The sequence below is a fragment of the Carya illinoinensis genome, chromosome 9 (assembly GCF_018687715.1).
Source record: "Carya illinoinensis cultivar Pawnee chromosome 9, C.illinoinensisPawnee_v1, whole genome shotgun sequence".
In the NCBI taxonomy this organism is placed as follows: Eukaryota; Viridiplantae; Streptophyta; class Magnoliopsida; order Fagales; family Juglandaceae; genus Carya; species Carya illinoinensis.
Window position 1 is genome coordinate 1,017,207 of NC_056760.1, and position 13,365 is coordinate 1,030,571.

Here is a 13,365-nt window from a genome sequence, read left to right on the forward strand (position 1 = left end):
AATAAACTCCAAATTTGATAATTACCTAGTTTACATAAATCAAATTTATATTTTATTATTGTTTCTCTTTTTTCTTCTCATCACCGCTGCCTTCAAGCAAGTGTTTTTTATGAGAGACTTTGTGCATGAATGCTTTCCTTTCCTTTTATGATGTCCTTTTTATTTACTGCCATGGTGGCATTGGCTTGCAACGATAACCATAAGTCATGAATATATAAGATGCTATATTTCTAAGTTTTTAATAATGTACGGCTTCGTGCTTTTGGATAAAATTAAATATGACAAAATTAAATAAATTAATAATTAAAAAATTAAATATTTTTTAAATTAATATTATTTTGTTATATAATGAATAAATAGATAATCTAATGTGAATATTTGATGTGATTGACATAGTCAAAACTAAATTCATCTCATATTATTTATTGTTATATAATGAAAAATAGTTATTCTAATGTGAAAACTTAATGTGAATATTAGAATAGTCAAAATCAAATTCATCTCTTATTAATTAAAAGTGTCTTTAATTTTAATTTTGGCTAATCCATTAAAAATATTCATATGATATGATTGTATGTAACATTACTAAAAATATATATATATATCCGACCGGAAGTACCGAAGTATATATATCATGTTTAGAATTGCAATTAACGTCTTGACATCAACAAAGTTTACGTATTTTCCTGTCGTCGAAATATGGTATTTTATTTTTGGACGCAAAGCTATTCAATTAATGCTCTTTACCCTCTCTTGCCCCCATCAACGATGGAATATCAGTTTCCTCATATATATATATATATATATACTAGACTGAGAGTGCGTAATCATTTATGCTTTGGGACAACAAATATTTGATCAGGTTGATGGGCAAAGTTAATAAACAGTGATACGATAATTTGAAAAGGAAAACTGCAAGTTGAAATTGATCTCAGTAGTACTCGATCTCTTGCAATAGCTCAATTTCTGTATGGTTTCTTCCAACTTTCTATTGCTAGCTCCTACTTACTTCGTATGCCCAATAAACTTTACCAATAATATTACTTGTGTGCAATTATTTATAGCCAGCGGATATTAATTGTGTGCAATATTCTCGAAATGAAATCTATCAAAGCATTAGATAGGATGGAAGAAAGTATTTGTCAATTTGAGATTGTGGTACTTTGGTCTTCATGACATCATGACAAGTTTTTCTACAGAATGACACGTTTTGTTTGAAGATTATCATATTCCAGCACATAAATAGTGCAGGCACCTTTTTCTTTTCCTCCAGCAAGAGTCGCTGCCTCGCTCTCTCTCTGTCTCTCTCTCGTGGTATTCTATAGGGAGCATATATATTTGAATATTGGAGAATAATAACTGGTTAAACACAAGTACAATTCCCTTAGTGCAAATATAATATTAATGTTTAGAAAGAAAGCAGCATGCAGTAGAATACAAACTTGATCATGTACATCACACGTACAAGTACTTTGACGTAAATAGTTACATACGTGGTACGTATTTCTTTATCTAAAGTACTCAAACCTCCTTGCTTGCGGGTGAAGGACTTTATATAATAGTTATGGGTTAAGGTGTACTAAATCTAAGGCTTGTGCTTCTGGGTGTATATGTAATCCAAGTGAGCCTCCGCAATCATCCTTCGGTTCAAACATTCTTCATCTTTGTCATCACACTCCTCTAACCCCATCAGCTGTTGACAAAATAATCAACCAGTCAAATTGATATCGTATTTTAACCAGGAGAGAGAGAGAGAGAGAGAGAGAGAGAGAGAGAGAGAGAGAGAGAGAGAGAGAGAGTTTTTACATTCGAAAGATCTTCCAAGTCTGTAAATGATCCAGCATCAGGAGTAATATTCCCATTAATCTTCACTCCGTTTTCACCTGTAAACAAGTTCTAAACTTATCATTTCTGATGAAATGTTTAGAACTGATAAAGAGGAAAACGTAACAAGAAGCTTTGGCCTAGTACCCTCTTCTGTTGCCAGGATACGGGCAGATGTTAGATAGGAGCAAAGAAGAAAAACAAGGAAAATAAAGATGACATTTGAAGGGAAGTTTTGTGGCTTCATTTTTTTTAGATCAAAACTACATAAGCGAGGAAGGAAGAGGGGCGTAGAGCTATAAATAATATGAAAAATGCTAGAGCCCCTAGGATTCTGACCAAAGTCACATGGAAACATCTACAGCAGCCTCACACCTAAAGGGTAAAAGGGTAAAATAATATTTTTAAATGGTATGAAAAAGTGTAGGTTTCTCTTTAGAATTTCACAATAGTTAATGGGTCCTACCATTTCGATGTATAACTCTGCTGCTACTCTTGTACCATCCTATCTTATGCCATAAAGCACCTTCATCATCTCACTTTCATACCATTGTTTACAAATCCAAGAGGGATCAACGGAGAGACACTGTGCGTGTGTATCTGTGTCATTGTCAGGGCGGACCAACGGAGTTAAAAAAAACAAAACAAAAAAAGAGTGTGGACTGAGAATTAAGAAAGAATCCTCACGCATCCTCTTTTTTCCTTCTTGTTTTGCTCACCATTTTCTGCTAAGAAAGCGAAAGAGAAATAGTGGATGTAAGTTTACAACACGTCAACAAGTCAACCTATGGACTGCCATGGCCGACAGCTATGCGTCCCATTCCATATTTTATTTTGTTTCATAGTTCCACGATTTACACGCGTTACAACCTTTTCTTTATAGCTTTCGGCATTTCACATAGAGTAATTAATTTGGGTATAGAAATGTCTCCACAAATAGGAGAGTATTTGATCAGACTCATTCGATTAGATGGTTCATAGAAATATTTGGTCTAACAAGAGAAGATATCAAGACAGTATTAAAAATTTGTTAAACATGTTATGTATTACTTTTGAGGTTACTCCAAGCATACATGAACATGAACTTTATCTATGTAAATTAAGTTCTAAGACGTACAGTTTTATGATCTCCCAGTCCCACTTGTGATTCTCCTACATACTTGCATCTTTACTCATTGCACACGCAAGCCTATGACAAGGAACCTAAAAACCCTAGGGTTTCAATTTCTTTGACTGAAAGAAACAAGAAATGACAGATGACAAGGCAAGTGCTGGAATAATTTCCACACTCTGCAGAGACAGCACAGGCGTGACAATGACTAATCCACTCGCGAGTTCACATTTTCCTCGAATAATGGATGATATACTAATAAAGTTATCATCATATTACTAAGAGATCAGAAATAGGAGGCGAACATTAAGGTTATAATCTCAAATAATTATAATTGATAAATGATAACTGCTTGAGGAGACTCGAGCTGCTAAGCTCTGGCGGTTAGTAAACATCTCTGCTAGCTGCTATTGATAATAATTAAAAAGCCACAGTTCCAGCTGGTTCCTATATGTACTTCAGTTCTTAATCTTGCCGAGTTTTATCATTCCAAATTTTTGGGATTTTGCTGTTTAGCTTGTTCTCTATAATGAGGATTGGATTGATACTTAAGCGTGGTGAATACAGCAGCGAATCAATTATTTAGAACGTATAATCCACTTTACATTCTCATTTGCTTTATGTCTTTTCATCTGTGCATGTTCATATAATTTTGTGCCAAGTTTCTATGTCCCCTGCCCTCCTTTTTTGAATAGACAATGTTTTTACGATTAACATGCTTGGTATCTCGCACCTAAACTTTGAATATATTTTCACAAAAGAATTTTGTGCCCACATATGACCCAGCTCGCATACTTTTTCATTTCACGTGATGAAAGTTCAGTTTCTGAGATTGAAAATAATGGATTAAAATGGCAAATTTTGCTGATGATTTATTTCATGCCCAGTAAACAAATTCTCCATTCCATCGTCCCAGACTTACAGTTAAATCCTAGAGCAGTGCTGGAGAAACAAAACTACCTGTAAAAAGAACGTCCATTCGCGATTGATTGCCTCAATTCTGGATCATCAGCCTTATCAAAAAGCACCATCTCTAGCTAAAGTTGCCTTTCCCTGCCCATGGGGTCAGATAATCGCTTCAAATTGCTTTAATTTATGTAGTTTAGTTGTCCTCGGAGTCAGAGGAAAAGTGGACAGATCTCATGGGTAATTCATTTCAAAGTAACTTTATCATTGAAATGGACGTGTTCTCACTAATCCTTCCACCTCCTCACAAATGTTCTCACTCATTTCATTCTTATCTTGTTAGCTATGTTCAAGTCCACGAAGAAAAGATGGGTTTGACAATATTAAATGTTATATGTCTTGATTAACAATTAAAATCACGATCTCATTACAGTAAGTTTTTATTGCGTAAGTGCTTATTAACTAATGAGATCATCTCCACCCATTATCTCACTGTAAGAAAAATAAATTTTTATGATCAATTTATTATAACTAAAAGATTATTTATAATTAATTTTAATTGAAAATAATTATTTTATTAAAATTAACTAGTCACAAATAAGTAATTTTCTTGTAATGTCTATTAACCTATAACATTTGCAGACATTAGCTCGTTTTGGAAATTGAGGACCTAAATTCTTTACAATTCCTTGTTTGAATGACAGGCAATTCAAGCAATAGAATTTGAGAGGAGTTGCGGTCCAGATCCCTCGAGCGAGTGATTCGGGACACTTACCAACTAGGTTGCTGCGACCATAGGCAGTGCACTTTTAAAATGTGCTGGGGTTAATAAAGTAAAAGCAGACTTCAACAGTCGTTTTCATGATCTCACAAATCGGCAGGACGATTTGGGTGGGTGACACCGTGACATTCAACCAATGGCTGATATTTGACCTTGGTAGACTCGAATGTGGCATGTTTTCTTTCTTTTTGAGGTGGGACAGTCGAAAGCTACGGACAAGATGCATTGCATTATTTGCGTTTAAGGTCGTTGGGAGTTTTTTTGTATTATAAATTTAAGTTAATTTACTGAAAGACAGCCTCAACAAAGTTGAGATGGCCGAGTTGGTCTAAGGCGCCAGATTAAGGTTCTGGTCCGAAAGGGCGTGGGTTCAAATCCCACTCTCAACAGATGGCAATTTTTATTTTATATTTCTCAATCCTTCAGCTTTATGCGGTATGTTATTTGAGACAGTACGACCGGAAAAGAAAAAAAAAAAACACGCAGTATTAGACTCAAAATTTTGAGAGCTGGGAACACGGCATAATGGGAAGACAATAGCCGCGATAATTATTGGGACATGGAGCTAGAGGCCAAGAAAAGCTTCAACAGTAAAGAATCTTTGGGCCCGATATGTCAGATTGTGAAGTATCAAAGTGATATGACATGGGCAATCCTCCAAGAGTTTTAGGTGTAGAAATGTATGCTACGATCAATCTTGTCAATGTTGGTTTTCACCTTCTTCTTGTTTTTTAACCTTCTGTTCACATGTTTGTTTTCAATCCTGATTCCTGTGGCTGTAAGATGTTCAGCATGTTCTACTTCTGCCAATTCATTTTCCTAGGCTCTCCCCAACTTCGACATTTGATAGACCAAGGGACCGGACTTTACGTAAAAAGCTTTCAACGGGCTGGAATTGACAAAAAAGACTAGGCTGCCAAGGCCCGTGCTGCGCTTCCTGGACAATTTTTTATATGAAAACGCACAGCCCAAAGCGAGCTAAGATCACTAACTCGCTTAATTAATATGTTCCCTTTTATTAACGGGTCGCTTTTGTAACCAATCTTAAGGTTCTTGATCATCTGACTCGAGTCTTCCCGGGTTGTTATTCAAGTAATTTATGAGCTTGTCCCCAACATTAATGGGCATAATTTGGATTGGTTGGAGCTGGAGCTGTGAAGCCTATAAGGATGATCATCTCCGGCAATAAAAAATAAAATAAAATGAACCCTAATATTCCTGTGAAGCTAGGATCATTTGACCATATTAGTTGGAACCATGCATTTCTCCTCTAATATTATTGGTTAGTATGACAAACTGCTTTCGATTGATGCTTTTTGTTTTTAAAAGACAAACTTATCAGGAAGACGCGATTTGGTATGTGATCTTTCTAATATTTAAAGAATTATATATTATACATACAATTGCAGCGTGATATGCTCATGCTGATGGAACAACAAATAATAATAAAGTCATGAAAGTGTGAACGTAGGCATGCAAGTAGGATCTGTAATTAGAGCAAGTTGCTAGATTAATTAACTGAATATATATACTACGTGCTGATTATTATAATTAAAGACTTTAATTTCACGGGTACTTAATTTAGGAGAACGTACAACATTAATCTGAATATGGGTTCTTTTAGGAATTAGATATAGAAAGACAAGATTATTTATATTATCATAATATTTTCTACATCTAGAAGCTAGAAAGTTGCAGGAGAAAATATACAAATTCTCACGATCTCATTATCACGTTTTATCTTTTTTGGCGTGCCTCCAGCTTGCTTTAGCTAAAGACAATTGAACATAAACCATTTGATATAATGTCTCACAAAGTGTGAGAGCATATTAGAGAGCCGTTTAATATATATAGTCAATGTACAAATGTGTGTAAGGAAATTAAAATTTGTAGTCTAACGTTACAATTAAAGAACAATCGGAAAAGCAAAAAGAAATTCCATATTGATATTGTAGCAGTTGAGTCTTTTTTCCAAGTATGGCTTTGTAGCCATTGGGGTGATCTACTGTCTTGGGTCTTTGTAAGACCGAGGCTAAGTTGGCTTAATTTCCATGTATGACTTTGTAGCCATTGGTGTAATTTACTGATTATCTTCAATATCAGCAAGTTAGATTTATCTCATGATGATCTTTAGAGACGTTTATACAAGTTATTGAGGTCTACAAGACTACTCGGAACATTGAACCGTCTTGAATCTTGATAATCTAGATCGAGAAACATTTGAAGAGGTTAAATATTGGAGAAACGTATGGTCAAGATCAAGATATCAATCTTCTTTGATTTGTCCAAATTAAAGGCATCAGGTTCCATATATATATAAGAGATCAAGAACATGTACGGATTACATGGTGCGCTGGGTTGATATTTGCTGGTTGCTTAATTTCTTGATGTCAGCCAGCCAGCCAGCAAGCAATGCGCTTTGTCTTTGAATAAAGAGCAATAATATGATAATATATAAGAGGATCGCTTTAATAAATTGTCCCACCTTCCCTTCCCCGTGCATAGTCAACCCTTCAATCGAGTTTGTTCCTCTAACTTCAACCTTGCTAGCTAGCTAGCTTGCAGAGCCACTCAACTACGCATTTTATTATTTACATGAATTGTTCTTTCTATCTGTTCATATTAAATATTCTTCGTTTCTCTTTTATTTTCTAAATTTACTGTTTGAATTGAATCAAGATTGCAAATTGGTATCCCTCCAAGAAAAATTGCATTAATTGTTCTTTCTATCTGTTCATATTAAATACTTTGACTTGTGCTTGAGGGTTTTGGGTGATTGATTGCTTGGGTGTTATTAGTATTCAACGGTGCTAGCTAGCTTGCAGCTTGCCTAACCCCAACCAATATTTCTAGAATTTCAACCATATTTGTAAATGCAATATTATTGAGCACGACAGAACCATGTCTGCCTCATGGCAAAATGAAAATTATTTCCTCGCAGCATCATTTTTCTAGGTGTGGTGTGGTGCAACAATAATGAGTTGTGGTGCCCGAGATTCGCCATAAAATAATATATCCAATATCTACCATTTTTCTTATTTTCTTTTTGGGGAAAAAAAAAATCTAGATTCCAATTTCCCAAACATTGACATGTGAATGCCGGGGTTGTTAAAAATTCTGTAAACCAATTGTCACATTGAGAAATGTCTGAGATCCCGGTAATGGATCCCAAGCATTTTTTTTTTTATAGTAATTTTTTATTTTTTTTTTTATTTTTTTTATATATTTTATGATTAAAAAAATATTTTTTAATGATGTCGTGAATTTTATTTTTAAAAAAATATATTTAAAAATACCAAATAAAAAAACTTTTTTGACCTCTCTATCCTCGGGCTACATCCCACTGCTCACATATTTTGTAGCTACCAGCCTACCATTACGGTGAGGTGGTTGCAACTTGTGACAGTCAACGCGGGTGCTTTTGTGTATATCTTATCCGGATTTGCCTTTGGCTATACAACATGTTTTTTTTTATTAACAACCATTGTGCATGGGTAAGTAATCCTATTCAACCACTCTTTTTTATTATTTTTTTGTAATATTATTATGTAGTATTAGATTGTAATTAAAAATAATTTATTATATTTCACTTGTTAATTATCTATCATGGTAAAAAAATGAATATTAATCTTTACATTTTTTCATTAATACCCATGCGTGCTGGAAAATATAATATATATATATATATATATATATTTATGGAGGTCACTGTATCGATCGTGATCAGGAATTTTCATGGCTGCTTTGGAAAATTGAAGTTATTGAACTCCACTCAAATCTGCGCATTACATCTCTATCTCCAGTAATGGACGGAATCACCAACTCGGTGACGCGTTTACGTGCAACTCAGCTTCTCCTTTTTACGACCCATATTCTCTTCACATCCACTGCATGGACGTATATCATTACTGGAGCCGCCGCCCAAGGGCTTAAAAAAGGCTTCGAAGCCACCCCAGACCCGAAGGTCTCGTCGTTCCAACCTCTCCTCAGCGACTTCACAGGCAACTTCTCACTCGCTTTCCTCCGAGTGAACGAGAACCAGCTCGCTCTCGCCGTTCTCCACGTGCAGTCCTCCGAACCACTCTGGCTCGCTAACCCGACTGAGCTGGCTAGCTGGTCTGACACAACCCAACTCTTCTTCAATGGCAGTCTCGTGGTTTCAGATCCTCACTCGAGGGTTTTTTGGTCAACTCATACAGACGGCGACGTTGTTACGCTCCTCAACTCCTCGAATCTCCAAGTACAAAAACTCAGCGACCCTCACTCGGTTGTCTGGCAAAGTTTTGACTTCCCCACAGATACCCTTGTCGAGAACCAAAATTTAACGTCCAACATGTCTTTGAATTCATCAAATGGACTTTACTCTATGCGCTTAGGGTACGACTTTTGGGGCTTACACGCAAAGTTTGGAGATAACTCGGATCAGATATACTGGAAACACACGGCGTTAGAGGCCAAAGCAAAGGTGGTCGAAGGACAGGGACCGATTTACGCCCAAGTCAACTCGGACGGGTATCTGGGTATGTCCCAAAATGGAAGCACACCAGTGGACATACAACCATTCAATAGTTTTCATAGAGCGATCAATGAGGGATTCCTCCGGCTCCGGTTAGAACCGGACGGAAACCTCAAAGGGTATTACTGGGACGGGTCCAGTTGGGCCTTGAACTACGAGGCGATCTCGGATACTTGCGAGCTACCGAGTCCATGCGGTTCGTACGGTTTGTGCGGCCCCGAGTACGGTTGCTCCTGTTTGGACAACCGGACGGAATATCGCTCCGGCGAGGAGTGTCTTCCCAAGGAGACCGGCGACTTCTGCAGCGAAAAGGTAATCAAGGACAACTTCTGGGTTCTGATGAGGAATGGCGTCCAGCTGCCGTTCAAGGAGCAAATGCAATACGAAACTACATCTTCGCTGGAAGAGTGCGAGGGCCTATGCGAGAACAACTGTAGTTGTTGGGGGACAGTGTATAACAACGGGTCCGGGTTTTGTTACATGGTGGACTATCCGATCCAAACGTTGGTGACCACCGGGGACAAGAGTAAGATTGGGTATTTTAAGGTGCGGGAAGGTGCAGGGAAGAAGAAAAGAAACGTGGGTGTTGGAGTCAGGTATGCAGCCGGGGGTGTGGCGGCGGTGATTTTGATTGGAATGGTAGGGTTTTTGACGCACAGGATTTGGAAAAGGAGGACCCGGGAAGAGGAACGTGACGTTTCACCCGGCCCGTATAAGAATCTGGGATCAGCGAGCTTCAAGTCCATCGAGATGTCCAATAGATGGTGATGACGCAAGGAATGACATTTTCTGCGGTTTTTGGAGTTTGGAAGTTTGACTGACAGTGATGTTCACATGTTTACAACTAACTTCGTTGCTTGATGGCTGGGGTGTGGGGGCGCTAATTAGAGAAATGATATTTGTAATTGTGGTTGTATAGATGAGGTGTAATCGTTTTAAAAAAAATAAATTAATATAAAATTTATATAAAAAAATTAATTTTTTAAATATAGATTCTATTTTTTTTAAAATGATTGTACGATATTTATAATTTTAGATAGTATGTAATATTGCTGATGTAATTAATAGGATGTTGTCTGTACAATGCGTGAGCTACTGAGCTTGTAGAGGATGTTGCCTCACGTGCCTACATTTTCATGGTTTCATAACAGTATTAATCGTGTTTTTAGTTACCGCATCCCCACTTAGCCAATAGGCCTAAGACAGATTGGATCTTCCCCTTTTCTTTTCAATTCCAGTTAAGGTTTATCGAGTTCTTTCACTCGTTCCGCCGTCCACTAAATATATTTAAGTTTATTGCACTCTAGTTTTGCGCGATAATGACAACTTAGTTACAAACACAACTGTATATTAATATATACATCAATCCATCTGAGTTGGCGTTTCTCCGTTGTCATGTTGTTCCTGAAGGGTCTAAAACTTGTGGCATTATATATATTGACTGTTTTAGGATTTAACATGCATGGTTTCACAACCTAGTCGATCCAAAACATTATTTCGGTCATGGTGTATTTGGAACTACTTTCCAGTATCCTCTTCTGGTGGACAGAAGGTCTGAACCATGTTTGGATGCACCTCCTGCAATTAGTATGCAGCTGGGTGCCGGTTTTGTGAGCTTTCTGCTTTTGCAAGGTAAAAAAAAGAAAGGGAGCAGAAATATACTATTTAGTAAAATATAGCCATAGAGACCGAGCGTCATGTAGGAAGTTTATATGAGTTGGTGAATGAAAATTGGAATTTAATGGTGGTTGCATATATTGCATTTACATATATATGGACGAGGCAACAGTCCGACGACGTCTCAGGCATTTGTAATTCTTGTTGGCGCGGTTGGTCTTTAAATTTAAGTAGTACAAACATGTGCTTCACATACTGGTTTTTGCAATACCCTTCGAAGGGCTAGCTGAGGGTATTGTGCTGATCCCTATCAAAATTGGGGTCCTGAAAGTAACTAAGGGATCTCGATGACTGAATATATATGGGAATTAATTAGAAGAAACGTGTCTCGATCGAGGACAACATGCTGCAATGTGTAAGGCCACTATCAACTCATCGTCTCTCCTGGTCTCTTTTCCCCTTTTATCGGCAATTGACTCATATATGATGATCTTATGATCTAAGAAATTTGCGCATATATATCTCCATTTATGATATATATAAGCCCTTTTAAACTGGTAGGCGGACTTCTTAATCTGATCTTGTACATAGAACTTGGACTCCTCTCTCTCTCTCTCTCTCTCTCTCTCTCTCTCTCTCTCTCTCTCTCTCATATATGATCCTGAGCTCAGTAATATCATATTCATAGAATTTTAAGCGTGAGTTTCACTTCTTTTCATATATTAATTTTAACCGATGAATACTATTATTGAAAATTGAGCGTGTGGGAAATGATACCATAGGTTCTTGTACGTGAGTCTTCGCCAAATTAAGATCAAGTGTGGATCACTGATTATTATATGTTCCATTTATATTAAAGTATCTTAATTAATTACGGCCTACCACTACTAGCTAGTACTACACAACCTTTTTGGCACGTTTTGCATGTGAATTAGGTGGCTTCCACACGTACGTCTCAGTGTTTATTTTTCTTTTTTAATTTTCTTGTTAGAAATATATGCATATCAAATCTCCTGATAACATAAACACCAAACATCCTGATATTTTTCTATAAAAAAGGGAGAGAGAGAGAGAGAGAATGAGAGAGGGCCTTTGGTAAGCCGTGCGAGTGTGATAGTGGGTGATGCCGCTATTTTCATGCTGTTTTAAAGAGCCCAGACTATCTATCACTATGTTTTGGACCCCCACTTCCCCCCGGCCCGCAAAAAGTTTAGCATCCTAGGGCCGGGTTCTGAAGATGTAATATGCCTAAGAGCTGCAAAAGCAACTTCTGAATTCTCTCCACTAATAATTTCCACCTTCTCGCCGCACCACTGTACTTGAAAGGTTGGTCCCATCTCTTTGCCTTTCATTACTTTTATCGGTGAGTCAGGTCCACATTTTAAGATTGCGCTCCCTTTCCGGATTAGAAATTTGTGTTCTTGTCTTTAGCTGCGGGATCCATATATCTCATGAAAACAACCGTCGATTCGGTTAGTGACCAACCAAATCAACTTCAGCCCTACCTCTAACCGGGATTTTTAAAGTGATTTCGTGGTAAAATTCTTTTAAAATCTTCTTGGGTAGTGCGCGTGGTTAAACGAGTTTCATCCTTCTGTCTCAACTCAAAACTTCGACCAAAACTTTTATTTTCATAATGTGTTCGGATCTTCGGGAGCTGTTGCTGTATTTTTCAATTTAAAAAGGGTTAATAAGTTTGAAATGAAAAAGATTAGAATTGGCAGTTTCTACCATGTTTTGTTGTCTCCTGTCGTAGAAAGTGTTAAACAAAATCTAACTATTTGATGTTATTTTATATAATTATTATAATTATTTTAAATTTTTACATAAAATATAATAAATAATTTAATTTTTAAAAATTATAAGATAAAAAATTGTATTAAAAAATTATATTTTAATAATATTTTATTTATTTTTAAATTTTTATATCATTTGAACTGCTATTTACGAGGGGTTGTATGGAATAGCGTTCATATTTGCCTTTCAATCGTAGTAGGTGAATTGTAAGGCAGTCTTTAATTCGTGGGACCAGCCATTCTTATCATCAATTCATCGCATCACCATCAGCTCAACCCCATTCCAAGTCGTCCACAAAACACGTGTCATCATCTATCTTCAAAACTATTACATGTTTGGGCAGAAATCTGCGGCTTACTTTTTTAACACGCATCCATCCAGACTACTGCTTTTTGAGCAATGCTAATCTCAAATCCACAAATTTTAAATAAATCTTTTATAATAAAGTAAGTTTTATGATGAGAAAATATATATTTTTTTGTGATCTTATTTTTATAAAAAATTTAAGTCAACTTGTATATTTAAAATTTGTATATATTATTACTCTTATTTAAAAGAAAATAAAATCCATTCATTTACTTGATTTATTTCTTTAACACAAACAAAATGTCTTCAAGTTCGTTGAGGTTTATGAACTAAATCTTTAACAACTCCCCACTTTTCGCGTTAACAGATCTATGATTAATTAAAAGAAACTGATTAAAATAAAATAAAATCACGTATCAGATCAGGTCAAACTTTCTTTGAAGATATTCATCTATTTATTTTCCAGTGACAAAAGAAAGAGGGTTGTTCACGTCTTTCAAGTTTTAT

The 13,365-nt window shown here is 36.3% G+C and overlaps 2 protein-coding genes and 1 non-coding gene across 3 annotated transcripts; 2 read left to right on the forward strand and 1 right to left on the reverse strand.

Annotated features, from left to right (window-relative positions):
- Positions 1 to 1,360: 1,360 nt before the first annotated feature.
- LOC122277609 (putative phytosulfokines 6) lies at positions 1,361 to 2,134 on the reverse strand. The gene is made up of 3 exons (XM_043087681.1): positions 1,972 to 2,134; positions 1,807 to 1,883; positions 1,361 to 1,693 (listed from the first exon to the last, which is right to left on the reverse strand). The coding sequence occupies exons 1-3, from the start codon at positions 2,069 to 2,071 to the stop codon at positions 1,586 to 1,588; spliced, it is 285 nt and encodes a 94-aa protein (XP_042943615.1). The 5' UTR covers positions 2,072 to 2,134; the 3' UTR covers positions 1,361 to 1,585.
- A 2,796-nt stretch (positions 2,135 to 4,930) lies between these two features.
- On the forward strand, positions 4,931 to 5,011 carry TRNAL-AAG. Its single transcript has one exon. It is a non-coding gene; the product is annotated as a tRNA-Leu (tRNA).
- Positions 5,012 to 8,298: 3,287 nt separating this feature from the next.
- Positions 8,299 to 10,343, forward strand: LOC122275509 (PAN domain-containing protein At5g03700-like). The gene has a single exon (XM_043084606.1). The coding sequence runs from the start codon at positions 8,428 to 8,430 to the stop codon at positions 9,904 to 9,906; it is 1,479 nt and encodes a 492-aa protein (XP_042940540.1). The 5' UTR covers positions 8,299 to 8,427; the 3' UTR covers positions 9,907 to 10,343.
- The last annotated feature ends 3,022 nt before the right edge of the window (positions 10,344 to 13,365 follow it).